The 23,895-nt window shown below is 33.4% G+C and overlaps 1 protein-coding gene across 2 annotated transcripts in view; it reads right to left on the bottom strand.

Moving 5' to 3' along the window:
- Window positions 1-23,870, bottom strand: part of LOC123712796 (cartilage oligomeric matrix protein) — a 28,364-nt gene extending 4,494 nt beyond the window's left edge. The window contains exons 1-17 of one of the 2 annotated variants that reach the window (XM_045666065.1): window positions 23,671-23,870; window positions 23,347-23,430; window positions 13,943-14,110; window positions 12,290-12,486; window positions 11,443-11,722; window positions 10,836-11,003; window positions 9,411-9,527; window positions 8,878-8,994; window positions 7,931-8,050; window positions 7,263-7,451; window positions 6,400-6,519; window positions 5,544-5,669; window positions 3,506-3,741; window positions 2,032-2,184; window positions 1,329-1,535; window positions 870-1,038; window positions 264-441 (exon numbers count right to left, since the gene is read on the bottom strand). In XM_045666065.1, the coding sequence (XP_045522021.1) occupies window positions 264-441; window positions 870-1,038; window positions 1,329-1,535; window positions 2,032-2,184; window positions 3,506-3,741; window positions 5,544-5,669; window positions 6,400-6,519; window positions 7,263-7,451; window positions 7,931-8,050; window positions 8,878-8,994; window positions 9,411-9,527; window positions 10,836-11,003; window positions 11,443-11,722; window positions 12,290-12,486; window positions 13,943-14,110; window positions 23,347-23,425 (2,624 nt within the window). In that variant the 5' untranslated portion in view covers window positions 23,426-23,430; window positions 23,671-23,870. The remainder of the gene's footprint in view (window positions 1-263; window positions 442-869; window positions 1,039-1,328; window positions 1,536-2,031; window positions 2,185-3,505; window positions 3,742-5,543; window positions 5,670-6,399; window positions 6,520-7,262; window positions 7,452-7,930; window positions 8,051-8,877; window positions 8,995-9,410; window positions 9,528-10,835; window positions 11,004-11,442; window positions 11,723-12,289; window positions 12,487-13,942; window positions 14,111-23,346; window positions 23,431-23,670) is intronic. The other variant, XM_045666064.1, reaches the window with a different exon arrangement.
- Window positions 23,871-23,895: the final 25 nt, after the last annotated feature.

The raw sequence follows: 23,895 nt of genomic DNA, 5'->3' as shown, positions 1-23,895 counted from the left end.
ACAGAGATATTTGGAAAAATCTGGAGGAAGCCTTTAACCGTTAAGGGTTCCGTTCCGATCATTGGTACGGAAGGAAGTTAGGATAGAGAGTAACAAAGAAAAAATGTATGTAACAAATGAATACAACAAAAATTATCTGTATATTCAACATTTATAAAGATTGTAAATAAACTGGCTATATTATTGTTATCATATAGTTCAAGAGAAATTACATGTTAACTTAGCCTTTGACAAAAGTTTAGCTGAAATCACTTTAGACTTACTGATCTCTATCAACATCGCTATCACACGCGTCTCCGACATTGTCTTTATCAACATCGTCTTGTTGAGGATTCCTCACTCTTGGACAATTGTCGCAAAGATCTCCGATATAGTCACCATCCATGTCTTCTTGCTGTGGGTTGTACACTCTGGGGCAGTTGTCATTTTCATTCAAAATTCCTGAATAAAACGTAAAGTTATAATATTAGTTTACTTTATATTTTCAGAAGGTAGACAGTAAGTGGCCCTTAATTTTTTTCCTAGTAAATTAATAATAATAAATTAATATTATTATAGTTACTATTTTTAAGATATATCTATGATTACAATCTGTTTGCAAAACTGAGATTCAAAAAAAATTAAGTGTGCCGATGGTATTTTCGGGGTTTTGTGACACAGATACAAAATTGGATACCCATTTATGGACTTACAATGCAATTTTCGAAAAATCGAAGTCCACAGGGCCTGTGTCATTCTTCTTAGTCATCATTCTTATTGGGACGTCAGTATTAAGTGTCGGATTTTACCGTGTCTAATGCCGGGTTCACCTTGTAAAACAAATTGAGTCTAAAGGCGTTAATTTACGTATTACAAATTTATAGATTTACCATCATTGTCCATATCAGGGTCACACACATCTCCCAACCCATCCCTGTCTGCATCTTCCTGTCCCGGGTTAAATCTTCGTGGACAGTTATCACACGCATCTCCTCTCTTGTCGCTGCGATCGTCATCACGGTCTTGTTGATCCGGATTGGGTGTTAAAGGACAGTTATCCTATGAAATGATTATTTCAATATTTTATAGTAATTAGTTAAATCCAGATTTAGACGATATAAAAAGCAAATAAAGAAGTAGATTTTTGGCAACATAAAGTGATCAATTTAATTTAACGTTTTTACAAGAATGTATGCAGATATGAGCCATATGTTTTTCTTTCTCCTGTTTAGTCCAGACATATATTTACAGTTAGTATTATTAAATATTAGATAAAAATTAATCTGAAAAAAATCGTAGTATTTTACTTTTGCGTAATAGTTTATACATAACATGTTTACTACACTCACCGGAATGTTAGGTATTCCATCACCATCAGCATCCGGGTCACACGAGTCTCCAAGCCCATCTTTATCCGCATCTTCTTGTCCGGAGTTGGAAACATCCGGGCAATTGTCAGCCTTGCAGTGTATTTCATTGCAGGGCAACTGGTGATCCGGATATCCGTCTATATCACGATCGGGGCCACATACTGTTCCGTTGCCGGCCCAGCCAGTCTGAAACATATGTATATATTTTATGAACAGTGTTGGCCTATTGGCTAGGCGTGACTTCCACCGAAGGCTTAGTGTTTAAATCACGACTGTGCACTATATCTATGCCCGCAATGAAAACTTGCTCATTCAGAGGAGGAAAACCTCGAAAGAGAACCGCCATCAAAATCATCGACGGCAAATGTCATGCAGAGCGGACTAATGTCAGTAATATCAGGTCACCTGTGGCTGCACTTACACTCGTGTACTATAAAATCTAAGTAAAAGAAAAGATCTCGAATATGAAATCTTAAAATAAACAAATACAGAGCAAACAGAACCAACACAATACTGCAATAAACTGATAACTGATATTAACAATTGCTAATGTATTTGATGGTTCTTCATAATTCCTACTTGTAATTGATTATAAGTAGGAATTATGAAGAACCATCAAATTATACAAATCGGGAAAATTTACCCACAGTACCAATACAACTACTGTTAACTAAGTACTCACCGCACAAACACAGGTCTGCCCATATCCACAGACTGCGTTGAACCGACGACACCTAGCCGGGTCACAGCGTTGTACCAAATCTCCAACGTCGATGCACGGTCGCGAGGTGTTCACGTAGAAGTGACCGCCGCATGGCACACACGTAAATGAACCCTGAACAAAATTGAATTTTAATTTGTAGGTATAAATTGAATTAATCTTATATTTATTACAAACTTTAATTTAGGTACTGTTGAAGCCTAAATAAAAAGGATTTTTCTGTTTCAAGTAAAACCTCTCAATACGGTATTGTCTTTCAGTTTACATAGTTATATTATTGGTTGTATACTCAAACGATGTTTAATAGCTATTCATATAGATAAACAAGTACACTTATAAACGTCAAAGGAAATGTGTTAAATTGATTCTAATTCACATTTACACCAGTTCGAAATTGAGGCGAAAATCAGCAAGTAGCAAGGAACTCTCCGCCACTCAGTACTAATCTTGATTATATAAATAATGAATGGATGTTAGACACCCATGTTTTAAGTAAACAATAGTGTTCCATAATCCGGCAGTGCTCCAGTGCCTAGGCCTCAGGGTGCCTGATAGTTACGTTAGGAGGTGACATCGACCGCCGTTAAAATTCGTACCCTAAGCGAAAGCTATCCTCTCGAAAATGGCACACATGATGTATGGAAATAATTGATGAACTGTATAAATTAACAACAAAGGTCAGGACAGAACTGTCAAAGGTCTGCTTCATGTCAGTTCATAGTTAGTCTTTTTGTAAATATTTTAATTTAGTTTAATGTTGTGATGTTTTTTGCTGTGTATGTATTGTTTTGTATGTGATATAAATCCAACCTTTTTGCCGCATTGGAGTATAAACCGTAGCTTATTTTGGTGTTAAATAAATACAATATCACAGCAACTATGGTAAACTCAAAGAACTTTAGTTAAATGAAAATTTTGGTGCTAGTATTTTGTCATAGTTGGAATCTGTAACTATGTATCCTCGTTATAGGCAATTATTTCGCAACTCATACAATATTTAAAATACCGGCCATACATTTGCGACTTAACAGCAATCATTCAATCATTCAAAAATAAAATTATTATCATATATGTTATCTAGTTTCCCTATGATAATATGCTGAAAAGGAGTATTAAGAATTTCCATAGCGCTAAATAACCTGCATCATAAGCACCCCACATACACACCTCCCTCACGTAGGATTACCCTCAGTTACACTTATCTTATCTTATATATACTTACATTATCACATAATTTAATGTTTTTTATTCATTTTTTTTCTTTCTAAGATATGTAAATGTTTAAACGTTTGTGTATGTATCATGTTTTCCAACTTTGGCTTTATTTAAATATTTGTTTTTATTTAAATTTTTTGTTTATATATTTAGTATTATTTATGTACGAAATAAATAATAAAATATCTCCTCCTTGAGTTTTTTTGGTAGCCATACTTACCAGAGTATTAACACAAAGGCGCCCTTTCGGACACGGCTCCCTTCCATCAGCACACTCATCAATATCCACACAATGCTCCCTCCTCCTATCATCTCCAGATCCTCTCCATCCAGAACTACCTTCGAACCCTGGAGGACAGGATCCACAAATGAAGCCGCCGTCGACATTGCTGCATGAGACCATCTCGTCACATGGTCGAATGAGATCACACTCATCCATGTCTATGCAAGCATAACCTGCAAGATGACATTATTATTAATAATATTTAATTGTATTTTTATAAAAATTTAATAAACAAACATCTTCAACACGTTGTTAAAAGTATGGCGTATGTATGTGTTTCTAAAAACCTGTGAGCCTTTTTTTCTGTTTTTACCGTAGTGTTCACAAAACTGTCGACATCCTAGGGGATTTTAGTAGTGTACATCCCGTTTGTGGATTTCCATATCTTAAAACTACATAAATTTGGACTGGCCACTGAGTTGGAACATAATCCTTAATACACATCTTAGTTACATATCATATACAAAAATACATTTATACAATTTTATTATTCTAAGATGCGGCTGTCCGGGAGAAGGCTTCATCCAACTTTTTCCATCCTATTTTATTTTTGCCGACGACGGCATTTTTGCTAGCTTTTCAATCATTGCTCATCGCTCTACCGTCTCTGTTGATCTACTGTTATTGCTTTGTCCTGTACAACGGGCTACGTGACCTGCCCATCTTCATTTGAGTTATAGGGCATGTTGATCAGCATCTATTATTATTTTTGGTTTCACTCTTCTGCTGGTCACTTAGTTTAGTACATACCTGATTCATATTAAAGGTATTCATATTCATATTAATTTAGTCATATTAATAAGAGATAAATGGACTTTCGGACGAAAATATCGTGAGGAAACCGACATGTCTTAGACCCAAAAAGTCCACGGCGTGTCTCAGGCTCAGGAGGCTGATCACCTAGTTGGCTATTATATTGATTAATGATCATGATACAGATACAGAAATCTATGGCCTATACCTAAAAAAATTGTAGCGCCACTGTTTTATTAATAATTTATATGAGATAAGTTTCTAGCGCGTGGTATTTGTTCCACCGATTCCAAAAATACCATATGCAAGTATGGAAACTGGGGATTCCTTTTGAATAAAAAAAATCTGCCGATTGACATTTCACTAGTATTTTCGTTATTTAGACCAGTTTTTTCATTTCAAATCGGTAATAACTTGTCAACCTCAACGAAATCTACAGTCAAAGTAAAGAATAAACAATATTCTTTTGTCTATATTAAGAAATTTGAACGACAGTTTAGGGCTTAGCTTATATCGAAACACATCAAATCTAAATTTTCTCACCGACGCCCAAATTCATTTACAATATGTTACCCTGTGTATACCCAAAAATCGAGATTTAGATGTTTAAACAACATATTGTTGCTGTCGTCTCATTTTGCCGATATATCGAACGTCCTGATACGTAACGACTTCAAATAAATACTGACCGAAAATACACAGTAATAATATCAATACATAGTTTTTTTTAATAAACCAGTGGCGCTACAATCTCTTAAGTCTGGGCCTCAGATATCTCCTCTTAAGTCTGGACACAGAACGGGCTACTATAAAGCCGACCATTCAGGGACAGCCTTCAGACATTTGACAATTTGACAATTTTATGATTGTAATTTAACGGTTTCACTTCGATAGATTACAATCTACCGACGAATAATACGTTAAATTGTAATGATTACGTTGAGGTTCACAATCTTTCGACAGTTCACAATCTCACGAGATATATTACAACCTAACAGTTTTTACAATTTTACGGTGACTTATATATACTTAAAAAATAACTTGCCCGCGCTACACAACCTTTATCTACAAGATTAGATTGTTTATTTGTAGTTATAAAAACTGAAAAATAACTTTATTAAATTCATTGTTACTACAATAACCAATTCACAAAAAATACACAACGTCTCTGAAATGTTTTACACTGGAATTATGATTTGCTGGAAATCGCTGTTCCACTTACCATTCCACTCATATCCCAGCGGACATCCCTCACACTCGTAGAAAGGATTCGACGTCTTAGGAGTACATCTCCTTTCTCCGCACGGACGCCTGAAGTCGCAAATGCTTTGACATCTTTGACTGTCGCCTAATTAAAAGAAAAATATTTTACCTTATTACTTGAATATTTAGTTACTTAAGAACAATGGAGTTTTTGTTATACATTGCTATTCAAAAGCGAATCTATGTTAAATATTGTAGTATCCATTTGAAAAAATATAGTATCGTATTGAAAGGAAAATCTAAATTATATTGGGTACATTTATACCTTTAAACAGCTCCAAATTCTTTTCTATCGTTTTTTACGACTAATAGTACGTCATGTAATATTGGGGAATGACTTTGGACCCCGTAAAAATCTGATAATATTACATGCACGATGTAAATGATATTGTCTCATTTCCCAATCAATTAGGTAACGTTAAGTTAGCTTTGTTTTTAGAATAGCGGCGTTGATGATCAGGTTAGATTAGGTTAGGTTAAAGTAAAAAAAATTACCTTCTTTAATTCATTTCACAAATCATGATGTTTAAATTCATTTCTATGTGGTTAAAGAGCAAGTGCCACCACAATATTGCGTGGTACACCATTGCCGAGTGATCAAAATATGTAGAAAAAAATTGGAGCTGTTTTAAGGTGGAGCCGTGTTTTGGTATATTGTAACTAATTACATAAACGCAACGTTACCATAATTGTCAAGTATTTTAGAAAAGATTGTAAAATAAACTGTAGATACAGGTATATAATATAAAAACATTGATGTCTATATATTTCTTTTGTTAAAATGATAAATAAAATATAGTTAAACAAATAATTACCATTCCATTCATATCCCTGAGGACAACCCTCGCATTCATAGAAAGCGTTAGAAGATGTGGGAATACAGCGCCTTTCACCACAAGGTCGCCTAGTATCACATATATGTTGGCACCTGTCCCCTATAGGTAGAAATCGTTTGGCCACATACATTTATTACATACAATTGAAACGCTTTTCAAATATTATGAATTGGCAAAACGCTTCGAGTTGTCGTCAAATTTATCAAATCTAATGAAATGTGTATCGGAGCAGTTGGCTTGAGCTTGCGACTCTCTGAAGTCGTAGGTTCGATAGACTTTCTTTCTATTGCGCATTTAACATTCGAATGGTAAAGGAAAACATCGTGAGTAAACCGGCTTGCCTTAGACCCAAAAAGTTGAGGCACACGTAATCACTTTCTTGCCTATTAGATTGACAAATGTTCATGAAACAGATACATAAATCTGAAGACCAGACCTAAAAAAGATTGTAGCGCCACTGACTTTTTTTACTAAGATGTGTATTCCTTTTGTTTGGCCACGTCAAATTCATTCCACTATTTAAGGAAATGCTCCCGTACTCAGTAATATTCAATACCCATGTTTTGGATGTATCTTGGATTGAGATATGGATAACTCTTGGAAGTACAAAGTAATCTGCTTTGTTGTATGTACAAAATTTATTAATTTTAATTTTAACAACTAATTTATTTAGTTTAGTATTCTACAAGGGAGACTACTAAAACTCATTCTTACTATGTTTACCTAAATGCCTGTTGAACTAAACATAATACTACTTAGGAAGTAATAGAAAATTAAGTTCGGTACTTCTTCACTTAATGAATCCCCTCCTCCTAAGACATCGATCTACATTAGATACTCACCATTCCATTCATACCCCTTTGGGCACCCTTCACATTCATAAAATGGCGTAGAAGGCGTTGGTATACATCGTCGTTCCCCACAAGGGTTCCTTGAGTCACAGACGTGTTGGCACCTTTGACCATCACCCATATAACCACCAGGACAGGAACCACATCTGGGACCAGACGCTGTCTCTTGGCATTCCACACCTGCCAAAAAATGTAATTGTTTATAGCATTGGATGCTTATATTAAACTACTACTAATACAATTATTAATGTATTCATTTAAAACATCGTAACCATGGTAACAAAGATGGTATCAGTAGTCCGCCTTTAATAATAAGACTGTATATCTTTAAAGTACCACAGTGTTTCCAAACATGGGATCCACGACGCATTGGGGAACAAATTCATTGTTAAGGGGATTCTATGGACTCGACGTTTACATAATAAGTTTTAAAAAGTTACTTACTTTTTTCGTTATTTCCTAGTGATTTCTTACCCAAACCTTTTATTAAGTTTCTTATTATTTAATTTTGAATATATCATTTAGTAACGACATCTAGTAGCGAAGTTAACAATTATTTAATAAAATCATAATCAACTTAGAATATTCGGTACCTACTGATGTTAACGAATTAATTAAACGAGTAATGTTTAAGAAAAGGTTAAATTATAATTATATACCTTGGAAACACGATATCTGTCTACAAGTGATCATGACACACTGTTCCCCATTTCCTGTGAATCCTGCAGGACAGGATCCACATCGGTATCCTCCATCAGGTATATCTTGGCACTGGACACCTATATAAATGTGTTATTAATATTTTAGGCATAAAAAGGCTTTATTCCCCGTCTTTAAGCTTAGTACTGACTCTAGGACATCGAACTATTTCCGACTTAGGGTCCTTCAAGCAAAGAGTGTATCACTTGTTAAAAGGCCGGCAATGCACTCTCGAGCCCTCTATCATTGAGCGTCCATAAAAAACTGACATGATTTTGGCAATTTTCCTAACGCTATCTCTCCAACTCTCTCGACTCCAAATCTTTCCCTAAAGTCATGAAGCTTAAAAGTCTAGTGTAAAAAGTTAGTACTTAATTACGCTAAAGTATTCATTATTCCTGTCAAATTTACAGTCAGGTTTACGCTGCGATGGTATATAACAATAAATAGAGACTAGTTTGTAAAATAATTGATTTTTTATCGTATCAGCAATATAAGACAATATGTACTGGTACTAATATTATAAATAATAATATTTGCAGTTTTACATGAAGAGATTAAAACAATATTTTTTTTTAATTATTTCATAATGCTAAATTTCTTTTAGTAACTGTAGAGAAAGGTTGGTGCAACTCTTCCCCGGACCTAAAGAGAAGATTGTTAACCAACCACTGACTGGCCCGAAGGCTCGCATAGGTCGAGATGTTAACGCGATTCAGAATATGACTTCATCGTACGGTACAGGTACAGCCGAAGATTATAGTTGTCGCTACATAACCTAGCCTTTATCCAAATATATATAAACTTAGATAAAACTAGGAAACTCGTAAAAGCAAACGTAAATCCTGTTGTGTTCCTTTTAAGACAAATAACATTGTTTAGATTTAAAGTTATTAAAATGACTTACGCCCTCCGAAGCAAGGGTTGGAACTACAAGGGGTCCGGCAGGTCTGTCCATCACTTGTTTGTCTTCCTGGACACCGCTCACAACGGAAGCCTTTTTCCGAATCGACGCAGAACTCCGCTAAACGAATATCATTGAGTTAAAATAAGTAGTGTGGTTAATCTAACCCCAGCTAACGTTTTCTAATGTTATCTATTTATATTACGCATTTAATGTTTTTTTTAACTTGTAACTGTTTAATTAATAAGGAATTTGTACTGTAGTAAGCAATGATAAAAGTAAAGAACATACCTACAAAGAGACGATCGTCACAATAGAACTATTCTGACTATCTACCTACTTATGAAATATCATGAAACAGACCTAGACATGTGTACGTCATTCGTCCGTAGGACCCAAATTTGTCCGTGAAATTTGTACACACGGCATTATAATATTTTTTTTTCTTTCATCTGATGTATTTTAATTACACAAAAAAATCTAGTATATTTGAGAACAAAACGTAGGTTAACATTTACATGAATAGGATGACTTACTTTGTGAGCATGGTCGTCTATCACAGGTTAGCGGCCTACATCTCCTGCCATCTCCTTCCATGCCTGAGGGACACGAACCACATTCGACTCCGTTTGCAGTATTCCGACATTGAACACCTATTTTTAATTGCAATATAAATATTTTCACAATATTTCATTTATTCCGTTTATATGTAATTATTATTTATGATGCAATATTTTTTCCATATATTGCCACATTTTTGGGATTTCCAAAAATCTGCGTCGGAGCTTATGTTCTGACCATACACAGAAATCATGACAACACATTTTTTGTTGTTTTTAATAATTATACTAATATTTAAATTCATAGCGTATTTCATTTGCATTAATGTATCATTACCAACTATAGAACTATTTTACAGTATGTAACTATATTATTATTATTTCCTGTATTAACTGTGGTTGGATAATTATAAATCTTTGTTTGTATAATATATTTTCGAGTTTACTAGAAAAGTAAGGATTTTTAAATTTATTTATATGTCAACCATATAGAATGTAGTTTAGGTAATATTTCGAATTTGTTCCTTAAAGAAAATTAAGTAAATAAAATAAATTTACCTTAAAGCCACATTTCTAAATATACACACATAATCCATTTAGACATACATTTCTAAACTCTATTTACTACTTACGGAGATGATATATAAGCAGTCCCACACACGTTTATCTTGAAACCTCAAGGATTAAGTAATTTTCAAAAACTTAGTTAACATCAAGAGTCTCTCGATAAGACTGAAGATATTGTAAAAAAATATACAAATGAAGTTGTATTTATAAATGTAGTATACGCGTTAACCCAACAATATAAAGTAAAAAGTGGTTTTTGTCTAGTTACCAAAACTACAATAAGTTCATTTAAAAGCAAGCTTTAACGAACCCCTCCTACTGTATTAGCCTACGAGTGAGTGATAATAAAAAAATAATAAGACTTTTGCTTGGAAACACTTCGCCTTCAAACAGAGTCTCGTTGCCCCGCAAAAGTTGAATAATTATCGAAACCATTTAAGGTGGTGCCAAGGCCAATCAAGCAACTGAAAACTTACGTGGGCGACGAAACTCTGTCTCGGTCCTTAGGAAGGGCAACAAATAAAACGTGATTATTGCGAAATTCATTTAATTCAAAACCCACAAGTTGCTTGATTTACCTTAAAATTCACCGCTAGATACAACCATGCTATTTGGTAGGACTAAAAATATTTCGAATAAATTATTAAATTTATACAGCGCAAAAAGTTTTGGACACGTTAAATTCTAAGCTCTAGCTGTTAATTTAGATTTCCAATTTAAATAGCTTATAACTTAAGTTACACCACAAAAATGATATGACTATTTGTGATCTTAATGTTGAAATTTGCTAGAATATCAAAGAGGGATGTAATAATTTTTAGTAATTAATATAACCAGGGTAACATGAAGAGCCAGAACATCTCTGGGTAGGAGGCGAGGACCGACTGCAGCAAATCCTTATTTGGTTTCGGAGATTGTCCATCGTCACCTTCTGGTCTCCTAGTTCTCGTCGCAGTAACTCAATCGTCTCCCTTAATAACTTCAGTTGACGGATCACTTCATCTGGAAATTGTGTCAAAGCTAGAATTTGTACGTAACTTCTTGTAATCATGTTTCTTTTAATAAATTTGTCAATGAAGGCCTCGAAGGCTTATAATTCTAGGTTTATATTCTATTCTATATCTGATTTGATTCTAAATATTCAGCAGCGCAGGCGCTTCAAGTGCCTATAATTTTAACAACATCGATTTATTAAAATGTTATGTTTTTTATTCTAGCTGTGATGATAAATGCATTTCCTAAATCCCCTTGGGGGATAGCTGTGTATCTATTTATTTTTATTGTTTTTATTTCTAGTACAGTCCAGGCAGTAAACTGACTCTTGCACGACAGTTTACTCGAATAAGTGTTAGACTAAATTTTTATCTAAGACTACATATAAAATCAAATATCTAAAACAATGTACTTAATCAGAAAAAGCACAGTAAATTCTAAAACTTACCATCACATGACTCAATATCCATATTAGGTATGTCTCCTCTTGGTGGAACTGTGGGCTGAGCCGTCGGCAAAATATTTGGATCTATATAATTCGTTCTATAATCATCTCCTTGCATTTCTTCCCTTTTAAGTCTCTCTTCTCTGGCAATAAAGTCTTTGACTTCTTCTACATCTGAGTCTACTGTTACAAGAGTAGGAGGACTGACTTGGTCACAGTTAAGGGAGGAAAGAGCCGCTTTCTCACTCCCATGTATATCTACAGGAGCATTTTCCTCGTGGTACTAGAAGAAAATATTACGTATCTTGAATCTTTCAAATCATAAACTATATGGACTATGGGAACACTGAAGGAAGTCTCACGCCCGAATTCAATAAGAGTAAATACTTTAATAAGGTCAGGCAGTAAATAGAAATCTAGTTAGCCTAGTGACTTCAGCGTGGGACATTCACACTCATTCTTGAGGTCATAGGTTCGATCCCCAACCGTGCATCAATGGAGTGCATCAATGGACCTTCTTTCTATGCATTTAACATTTGCTCGAACGGTGAAGTATAACATCGCCAGGAAACCCGCTTGCGTTAGACCCAAAAAGTCGATGGTGTATTAGATTTACATATGATCATGATACAGATTCAGAAATCTGAAGCAGAGATCTAAAAAGGTTGTAGTGCCACTGATTTTTTTTTATATTAGGATAACTACATTTCTACAAAAACCAATTTACTTGATCGCTGTTATAATTAATACCATACGAGAGAATAAAAATATATATATCCTACTGAAACAATACCCGACGTTTCGTCTTTTGTTTTTTTTTCTCTTCCCAGATATTTTTATGAAAACTTACCAATTTAAATTTTTTATTCGCCAGCAAACTCAAAATATCGTTTCTACCGGACATTGGGTGCCAATGTAAAGGTTGACATCCTACGTACAGTTTGACCTTCTCGTGAGTCACAATAAGAAGTAGGGTATCCCTTGGATGTGATCCTAAGCCCCACGATACTGACTTGAGGTGACCTCTGTGCAGACTTTCCAGAGATACTGAAAACAGGATGAGGTTTAAGTTTCTATTTAGGTTAACTTTTTTTAGTGATTGCTTGAGTGTGTGTAAAATTTTGGACGGCATATTTTCTCGTATCTTTCAAACACACATGTTTTTTTAGGACTTAAAATAAATCAGTTAATTTAAGAAAATTTATTCCGAGACATAATGATAAAAGAGCGCTCTCCTCGTCCAACGAAAAAGTATCGCAATACAGCAAGGAAATGCTGCCAGGGTTACAGGTACTCTGCCACAGGGACTAAACTTTTTAAATTCATTATAATTTGCAAATTATTAATTGTATAAATCTTTTCTAAAGTTTACTTAGATATGAATACATCATTTGAATTTCTTCTCTCCGTGCGTATGCAATTACGCTTGTACTCTTTATAACTAAATTCCGTAAATTGCCTGCTATTTTTAGGCCATAGCTACTGTATGACCTACAGAGCAGGCAAAATTATCGCTTATAGATTATGCGAAGCTTTCAATCATCGCTGAGGTCTGCTGCTGCCATCAGGCATTTACGGTGACAAATGATGGATCGTTACGAGTTTTAAAAAGATATAATTGAAATCTATTCATTACGTCAAATGTTTTGTGACTAAATAAATAAACAATAATATTTCAAAAATAATAATCTACTGCACTGTATTAACTTTTTCTTTCGTCTCTTTCTGTTAAATTGTGTTTGCGTTGTGACGATGAGAAATTAGTATGCGTTATAAAGGTGTATGTAATTTTTATTAATGAAGGTGGACATAGGAAGTATGAAACATTCTGTGAGGCCGTCGTAACACTTAGAGACAATGCAGTGAGGGTTCGGGAGGGACCCAGAGGCCGACTCAACGCAAAAAAAGGCTTGGAAGACGAAGACGTGATTACGCACGTACTCCACTGTGACCTTCGCACCGCAACTCAGAAGTTGGACGCGCATAGCAGACGCTTATAACGGAGACACGGATTAAGGGAAACTGTTACCGCGCCTCCCGTCCATAGCGAACAGATGGGGCTGTTGGGTTTTAGTGGGTAGGTGTCCATTGCACCATACGGACTGAAACCCACACTCCCCGCATCACTTTTAAATCGTTTACCCCGGCGCGGGGGTCCGTAAATTGATTTCCCAACAATGAAAAAAATAAAAAAAGGAAGTTTGAGATAAGAAACATTGTCTACTACAATACCCAGTTTACACTGAGCTTAATGTTAGAAGTTAGGGTTAACTGTTTAAGTTAGTTTTATTTTAAATCTTTAAAGTATGTAGTGTTTCGATCCCTTTTTTTAACATTTCTTTTGTACACCAAATTAGAGTTTTTAAATCTATTTACATGGATAATAAAATAACAAGTATTTTTATATAACCATTTGTGTGTGTGACAATAAACAAATCAAATCTGAGAGTCAAAATATAGTAAAATATTAACCAAGTTCAAATAACTTAGCAGTTTACAATACCTTTATTACTCTTGCTGTTATAGAAAAGTGAGAAAGCGCTCTCTTCTGTAGTCTTGCCGTGCAACAGTTCCTCTCTTCTCGCTGTCCTATCGTGAGGTCCTTGAAGGAGAATTGCCACTTCTCTATCTTCGCCTGCTGATGCTGCAGCTATGGCGTCGTTCGTTGCATCTAAGCAAATTTATAGTAAGTTAGGAAATTTAATAGAAATGAAATTACTTGAATATTTTATTCCTACAAAATAGTTGTTTAGAGACATTAGTAAGTTTCAGTTATTTTATTACACTTAGGTTATTAAATGTATAATATATATATATATAGGTATATATTGCCTGAAGTTGGTTCAATAACGGAATTCAGTTACGAAAGTATTTAGTACTTAAGAATCAGTTATTTAGTACATATCAGATTTGAAAAATGCTGTTTAAGCCCCGTTTAAGGCTAGAGTCTAGAGTCATTAGATGTACAAAAAGTGTTTTTTACTTTTGTAATATGAGGAGAGCCGTGTTGGCCTAGTGCCTTCAGCGTGCCATTCTCATCCTTGACGTCGTAGGTTCGATCGCTGACTATGCACCAATGGAATTTCTTTCTATGTGCGCATTTAACATTCGCTCGAACGGTCAAGAAAAACATCGTGAGAAAACCGGCTTGCCCTAGACCCAAAAAGTTGATGCCGTGAGTCAGGCACGGGAGGCTGGTTGCCTAACCTATTAGTTTGCCAAATGATCTTGAATAGATACTGAAATCTAAGGCCCAGACCTTAAAAAGGTAGTAGAGCCACTTATTTATTATATTTTGTTTAATAAGGGGGTCGGCGTAAACGACCCCTACCAGACAAAGCAGGCCAAGTTATTATAGAACTAAAATCTATTATGCGTTCATAAAAACGTTGAGTTACAGAAGATTAGAGAAGTTTACTACAATATTTTGTAGACGGTAAATAATAATTCATGAAAACAAACGTAATTAGAAGTCGATAAGCATTTCCTAGGAAATATTCAGTTCATGTCATAGTTCATGATGTGATTACAATTCGTGAATTACAGATAACAGTACTTTAACCCAATGAACTGGAAGATATTAAATATTATTTACGTAGTTGATAAGCTATTGCTAAACGTTTAAGACATTTATAAATGGAACAACGCTTAAATAACTCATAGATAGATTTTAAAATCTAGTTATTATTAGACTTTGCTAGGGGCCGTTCAAAGCGTAGTTGGTTTAATATCCAATGCGGATATTTCCATTTCGTTAGATATTCAAATTTACGTATTGCCCGTCAGGTCGTGAAACTGTCGGTAGTAGCTCTGCTGGAAGGATTTAGGTTCATCAAACGCACCTTTACTTTATTAAATTATAATAAACAAATAATATAAAGGATTAGAAATGCAACGGTCGGCCGCTAACAAGCGATCTTTTCCAGTCAATCCAAGTAGAGAAATATTAAAAAGAAAAGAAATATTACGAAAGTGCATAACCAAATCAACAAAAAAAAATAAAGACAATCTAAAATAATAAAAAAAATATTAACAAAGAAAACTAAAAGCTAATCTCACGGTTTATGAATTACAATGCGATAGAAAAGAATAAGAAAATACATGAATGACAGAAGTCACGATTGAGCAGGATAAGATATGGTTAAGAAATGTTTATGTATAATCTTTTTAAAAGAGAACATATTGGCGGAGCTCTTAAACGAATTGCCTAAAGGACGAGCTGTGAGATGGAATTTCCATAAAGCAGAGCGTAACGTAGAAGGACTTGAGAATGTGAACTCATTTTTAACATAAGTGAGAATTCTTCGAGTTAAACTCAAGATAATTTTGAATTAACCGGGTTAAGAGTTAAACTACCACAGCTTCAAGAAGCTATTCTTAACACAGATGACACACGCCGCAAGTCGTCGTTTTTGTGCGGAAAGATGTTTCCTTTACTTTCATTTTGCAACACGTGTACAAATCACAAGTCTATTTGCACACAGAAATTTAAAATGAATATTGTGGCTGGCCTTTTTCTCTCACTATTATTAAGATATATGTCGGAGCAATGGCGCTGGTGTCATTGTAATTTAATAACCAATAGGTGTTTTATTAGATTTGTCAATGTTGCAAGATCTATAAAATGGTATTTAAATGACTGAAGTTATTATTAGTCTAGACTATAAAAAAGGCTGTTAATTAGTAGATCTAGCAACATTGACAAATTAAATAAACGACTTTATGATTTTGATGTTATTAATTTATAATTACAATGGCAGCAGACACCAGCGCTATTGTTCGTAAAAACGATGGACTTATGCGTAATATTAAAAATTTAATTATATTACTAACTTTATATTATAAAAGATTTTTGCCGATTTGGAATTCTTGCTTCTATTTTTAATCCAGTTTTTGTTTTCTAAATCGGTCATTATTAGCGCTAAGTTTTTTATTATTAAAATCATCGTTTTAGATGATAAAGCATGCCCATAAAAGGCTGTTTTGTGGGCATGCTTTGTGGCCTTTAAAGAAGCTAATTTAGCCTATGGACACCCATGCTAGTGGGTGTAGCCTTTTAGAAAGGAGACCATTCATACTCCTGTTGTGACTTGGTAATCCGTGAATTGCTGATATGATTGCTTTGTCCTAGGCCAAACAAAATTATACCATAGCAAACACAAGACCACATTCCGTATCTTATATGTATCAGTAAAGTAGTTATACCGTTTATCGGCAACTAGTAGCTGTATCGACGATTAGCCGGTTCGCATCACAGGAAGACCGTATAAGCTGCACTTTTTACCCTACACCGTTACCTGCCATTCAATATAATTCATTTGAGTAGGGCTTCAAACATATAAGTTAAAACCTTTATTTTCTCTATTTATATAACAGTAAAACGCGAATTAATTACATTACATGATTAACACCCTTCAACCAGCGGTCATATAAAATTTAGGCATGTTTTCATATTAAAAAGGTGTCGTATAAGTTGCCTAATTATTAAACAATTCATATAACAACAGATACACGTACCAATTTTCGATAATAAAAATCTAAAAACTTAAAATTATCTTTAACAGTTTTGTTGCTATTATTGCTTTTATAAATAAAGGAATTACAGGAGATAAGCGTTTAATGATTTAGAATCCTAATTTAGGTTTTTTTAAATACAAAAAGATCTCTTTGTTTCATAGTTCTTTAAATCAGAAGTAAGCTTATCTTATCTACTATATTATTGATTTAATTGAGTTTAAGCATAGGTTAGTATTATTAATCTATTATTGTGATTTAACTGTTGAGTTTAAATTACTAGTCCTTCAGGTACTAGTAAGTGTACACCCCTGGTATCTTGGTGTTTATGTACGCTAGGTTTACTTATGTGTTTGAGAAATAATAAAATCGCTCGCCCCGGGGCACAAAGTCGTAAAGCACTATTACGACTGTCTTATTGTTTTCTCATTTTTAACTTTCTTGGGTTTACATTTCTTCTGCCTTCATTTGATAAAAAGAGTGGCGGAGAGTTTATTGCCAGTTCTTCTCTTCCATTCTACGCCCTTCATTTGAGAACTGGCAGTAAATGTAAAATTAGAAGCATTTAATGTAAATTTCATTTTTGACGTTCATAAGTGTACTTTTGATATATATTTTTAAATAAATTACCTTTATTTTTCCTGAAAATAATAGATTTTGCTTTTACTACTTTGTCCCCTGGGGCAAGAAATGTGAATTAAGCAATGATAATAACGAAACATATAGGGTTTAAGGAAATGTTCAACAAATACGATTACGAGCATCGCTCTGTGGGATTTAAACATTACCATAAATTCGTGGGCAAAACCTTATATAGCAAACTGTAAACGAATCTGGCGCCTTGTCACCAACCGGATAAAGTATTACAATGAGCCTATTTTGCCATCTGTTACGATGTTGTGAATTCGAAATTGTAATGAGAAAAACATGATAGGCGCATAATGACAATAACATTTGCGGAAGACTTGTGCTATCATCTTTAAAATGGGGAACGATTTTTAATTTGTATTTTATGTTCGAACTATAATTTAAATATTTAATATACCATATAAATATATTTTTATATTAACAAGCCACGATATCGTAAAATGACGTATACGAAAGAATGGTATGGTACAGTGTGAACATTAAAAAAAATGGTGGTACAACCTACCGAGGTCTGGGCCTTAGATTTCTATATCTGTTTAATTTGTTAATCGAATATAAAGCTTTCTATAAATTCAGCTGTTTATAACATAAATTATATAATATAATAATTACAGAAAGCTTATTATTCTGCTGAGTGCCGAGTTAGGTTTTCCGGTTAGTGCTGTTGTTCTAAGTTCTCGTGTTATTTTCACACGTGTATATCCTTTCTATAACATATTTCCATAAGTATGTGATTGTACTCCTTGTAATATGTGAAAGTTAGTTTGCACAAGGGAGAACAACAATGTGTCTCTATAGTCTAAGAATTTTTTTTAACTGGAAACTAAGCTTGACAATATATGAAGAGAAATTTTAATAGACATCCTAATTTTTAGAGTGAAACCATTAGAATTTCACATACAAAGATATCTACATAAACAGCTTTTGTTACATTACATAGACAAAAATATGTAATGTTGTATGAAGATCAAAAAGTCGGTAAATCAACGTTATCTGAAGGATCTTTCGCGACCTACGTAAAATTGCCTCCAAAGCGAGATTTCCGTCTTTTAAGGATACGATTATCTCGAGCAGAAACGTCAGTAATTATTCACATATCTTACGCTTGGTTTAATCTCAATTTAACATGTATGTACCTCAAATTTAATGTACTTATTATAATATTATGAGTTTAGGAAAAACTTTAGTGAGCAATGCTAAATTGTTAAGAGATTCTAAATCCTTAGCGCTCAAACGCCCTGGTAGTAAATGTAAGTGTAAAATTAATTTAACTTCTTTTCTGACATTCAAAAGTATACTTGTTTACCTATATGAATAAAGTTATTTTTAGTTTGAGTTTGAAACCCAAGAAGACTAATGCATTTTCCTTGCGTACTAAAGTCAACTGGACAACACTTGGACTCCTGTATATCATATATTTACATTGTACCTGTAGGTTTGTCATACAGAACTCACAGTTAGCGTATCGAAGACTCTAAATCTGTGGGTTAAATCCAAAAATCCAACAAAAGAAGGGGAAGGTTTGGTAATTGACAAATGTCTTTTACTCCCCTAAAATTATATTTCACCATATCAACCAAAGTGACACAGGTTCGTTGGTCGAGAGGTGTATTCAAACAGGTTGACAGACCAGGGATGAAACTCATTCTTATCTTATATTCTGGTATCTTACCAATGAGTTTCATCAGTTTTCAGAATCTTTATCGAAACCATTAAAATTACTTTGAGAGTGATGAATCATTTTCTACTCTTCAATTCGCTGAAAAATACGTGAATTATCGTGTAATAACATTTCTGACGGTCTCTATTAATAGACAGAATTACAGAAAGCTCGGCAACAAGGTATCAAACCACCAGGCACTACAAACATCAAGGTCTCTGCGAAACCGATTAATCGTTAGGCATAGTAACGAAACCGAATACAACGCAAAGTCAAGAGCAATCATTTCATAATAAGTTTTGAAGTCAATTGCCGATCCCGATCTAACCCTTGCTAAATATAACTAGAGATGCAATAAATTAAGAACAATTTCCGTTGCAAGATATTTGCATAAATTCCGTTTGGTGTCAATTCTGGGCTGCGGGTGGGTGGAAACTAATAATTCAAGATTATGATGTCATCATCAAATGCGCATTTGAACGACCGAGATAGAGATTTAGATATTTCCTAGTGTAGTTAAGTTGCGTGATCAGTAAACATCTTTCTGAGTATGGTGTTAGTTATAGAAATATCCTTATTCGTTCACAAAAACATATTTTTAAATCAGCAGGAATGGCCATTTGCCGAAGTAGCAGAAATTGCGTGGGCAATTGAAATTTGTTCATGGGAAATTGGTTATGACACAAATTTATCTGAAATTGTATAGGAAAAAAGGGGTTTATAAAAATTTGCCATAATTACTTTACTTTAAAAATTACTTAAACTTTTTTAAACAATATAATTCAAATAATCATTATTTGAGTGAATGATATATTAGTATATCATTAATATCAATTTGATAATGTAATAATATAGATTATGTCGTAATACCATAATATATGAATGGACTATAATGTTCATAATGTAATATGAAACTTCTATGTAAAATTCGACCTTTTAAAATAAATTTGCACGCCATTATGTGTAGCAGAATATGTATTAGAAAGTAACATCATAACATTTTTGTATTATTCTTGCAAACAAATCATTATTATAGCTAAAATTCTTTTTTTACGAAAACAACATGATAACAAAGGTATTACCAACTCTAACACATTTAATATAAAAACACGCATGTGTAGTTAAAAAAATTTATAACAGAAGTACTAGTAGGTTTTGCATTTCCAATTATCTATAAAAACATTTCTGCTTAATAATAATTATTAATTTAAATATTGATTACAGTATGTACAAACATGTTCTGCGAATGTCGTAAGACCATCACTTTTATATACAATAATAAGATATGTTACATCCATGTTTTAAAACATATAATTACAACGTCGAAACAAAATGGATATTTTTGAATTGTATTGAATTACTCGCGGGATTTCGTTCAAGTAGTAATGGGTAAATATTAATCCAAATTCTATATTCGTTTAATATAATTATGATTGTTCTCGTTACGTAATTTTGAAAATAAAATCGTAATCTCAAAGGCGAAATAGAGAAAAAGTTAAATGAGTAAGTACGTCATTAAAACGAAAATGAATTTATTAAATCCTTTGTTTCTTTGCTGACGCAAAGAAAATAAAAGCCATGGAAAGACTTGAATATAACAAGAAAGTTCGAGAGAAAAGGCTAAATTTGCAAGGCTGCCGAAGTCGAGTTTATTTCCACACAGAGTAAATGTATAAAGCAGTGAAGAAACTTCAAAACACTTTGAAATAGCGTACATAGCTCTGTTTAACTATAATAATAACTGTATGTATTCTATGAAAGCGTACGGACCGCGTTATAGGAATCGCGTAGTACAAGTATTCTCGTAAAACAGTTCTTTTTAACAATTCTAAAACTAAGAACATCACAATAGAAGCACGTGCAAATGTAAAACTAATTATGGACTTGGCATTATTAATTTAACACTACAGAAATTTAACTTGAGAAATCTCTTTATAGCGTTATATTGGGATAACTGTATTTATTAGTTTCATCCTTTGCAGATAAAATAAATGCGTTATAGTTTCCCATCTATATGGATAGTGCAGACTGTTTATTGAGGAATGCACTTTTGTGGAGCATTTCTTAGCCCACTCTAGAGACATCGTTATATCCAGCTTAAATGAAAGACCGATGCTGTCATACATCTGCAGCTTGTCCCCCTTTTTAAATTCAGTCATTATGATGTTCTACTCTAAAGTCAAATTGTGTATACGATGTGATGAAAAAGGTAGAGAATATAAAACGTCACAAAGGCGAAATCGTGTAATTTATTGATAAAATATTTTATAAATATGACCAAACATCTATTATACCTAAAAACATTACCAAATGGTAAAGCTCTTTCAAATTTATTATTATATTCAAAGACCTCATAGCCTAGCGGTCTTTGTAGGTGTCCGTTAGGTAAGAGGCATCGAGTTCGATTCCCGGTCGGAGCGCAAGTTTATATCTTTAAATTAAAGTTTGTTCACTGCCTTTGGTAGGGTTATATGGTACCAGGTGAGTACTAAAACCGTACGCTGTCACGGTTGAATTTGGAAGGTGTGCAGAGGGCATCGAACCTTAAAAAGGAAACTGTGAAGTTTAAGATGTCTGTAACAGTATATCCCTGGCCGAGGATGGTAGTTGCAAGTGGGGATGGCAAATCATTTCTATATACATTCATAATAAATGTAATTATTTCCTATCGCTCATGTTTCATTTAACGCAAAACCAAATGTTTAGAGCGTAATAAATGAGGTAAAATTAATATATAATTCATAAACAAGCAATTAAAACTATTATTAACTCGTATCAGAATACCACAATAACATGTGGTTACAGTTTAGGGAATACCGGAGCTCCTTTATGATTGCAGCAGTGTCATATTATCCTATTATATTTTTACCTAGTGTATACAGAGAGGCCAGTGAAGGCGTACTGGAGGAAAATGAAGAACGCCTACTTCCAGAAATAGACCAAATAAAGAGGCTGATGATGATAATTATAGCATGGAAAGATTTGAAAATTTGATCGTAAATAAATAAAGCCTACTTTAGAATAATGTAAATCTACAAGGGAAATCATTTTCTATTCGGTCCAGTAGTCTTTGACTTTATTCGTATGTCTGTCACGTTCCGCCTGATCCCAGCGAATTGAATAAACGAGTATATGTTAATTTATTGAAAAAAAATACCGAACTCCTTTGTATTATACAAAATAATAATAATGTTGTGATCATAATTCAATTTAATTCATATAAATATGAAATATTTATGTATAAAATTATCGTCCATTAACCGAAATTACATAAAATCCAATTTATGAAAGATGGACATCAGGTCGTATTAAATATTTTGTACGATATTATTGAGCAAGCGCTTTATATGGTCCATGCCATGACCCACTGACTCCAGCGGCACATAAATGGACCATACAAAATCAATCTTTGCGACGCAATTTAAAGAGTTGAAAATTTATAAGTCCGTAACTTATAAATCTAATACCTCTTATATCTCCATACTTATTATTATTAATTTATTGTATTCCATTTAATAACACCTTAGTTACCTAATGATGTCAATATACTTAAACATACATACATAAATTTTCATAAACTCGCCATTTAATTAGCCATGCTATACAAAAAACCGATATGTTGTTTCAAATTAGAAGTCTAAACCTAATAAAATTATACGCAATTATATTTTATATATTAATACATTTATAGAGGCTTTTTTATTTAAATATAACTTATTAACGAACGAATTAATTAAACTTATTCATGTTAGTAGTTTATATGGACTTTATAAAAATCTATTCCATACTAATTAGTAATAGACAGTAAAACAACATAGAAGTCATAGAACAGCGTACCTATTTTATAACAGACGACAATCTTTTCGTTATTTTTATTTCATATTGTAATCCACAATATTTTTATTATTTAGTTTCCCGCCACTACTAATGACTCTACAAATAGGACAACTCAAAGTTGCGTTCGTTTTTCTTCGTGTTTCACAACTTCTAATGGTTACTTGGCGCCAATCAATTCTATTTTCAAAGTTTTGTTTTTAATTTAATATAATAGGCACGTGGCAGGCAAAAAATAATAATCAGCTTACCTTCATTTAATGTTAGCGCATTTATCGTTACTACCAGTAAGGACAAAAGGGTGAGGGCGCGAATGGCCCGAGAAGCCATATCTCCTGGAAATTACAAATATAGGTATATCGAACGTAAAAAAAAATTATGGTAGATACCAAAATAATTTTATATTACTAATCATTATTTTTGTTTATAGTATGTTAATTTAGATTTATAATATACGCTTTTTAACACAAATATATTGATATTTATTTTATAACCTTGTAGTTACTTACTTTTAATCAGAAAAAAATATTTAAGTTGTCGTTAGAAAATTATGTTTGAATTAAATTGAAGTCTACCTTTAATTACCAACCTTTTGATGTATGCCTTGCAAATTTTATACTGAATTTATAATTTATTACTACGCACAAATATTATTTATATTATGTCCAATAACTGCCGTCATGTTATTAGAAATTAACTTGGTACGTGCGCGTACGCAGTGAACCACAAGTTAAACTACCGCGCCTCAACTATTTGAATTCATGGATTTTTTTGTTGTTGGTTGGGCCTTCTGAATCATA

The sequence above is a fragment of the Pieris brassicae genome, chromosome 8 (genome assembly GCF_905147105.1).
Source record: "Pieris brassicae chromosome 8, ilPieBrab1.1, whole genome shotgun sequence".
In the NCBI taxonomy this organism is placed as follows: domain Eukaryota; kingdom Metazoa; phylum Arthropoda; class Insecta; order Lepidoptera; family Pieridae; genus Pieris; species Pieris brassicae.
Note: the sequence above shows the minus strand (reverse complement) of the source record. Positions and strands in the feature narration are given on the sequence as shown.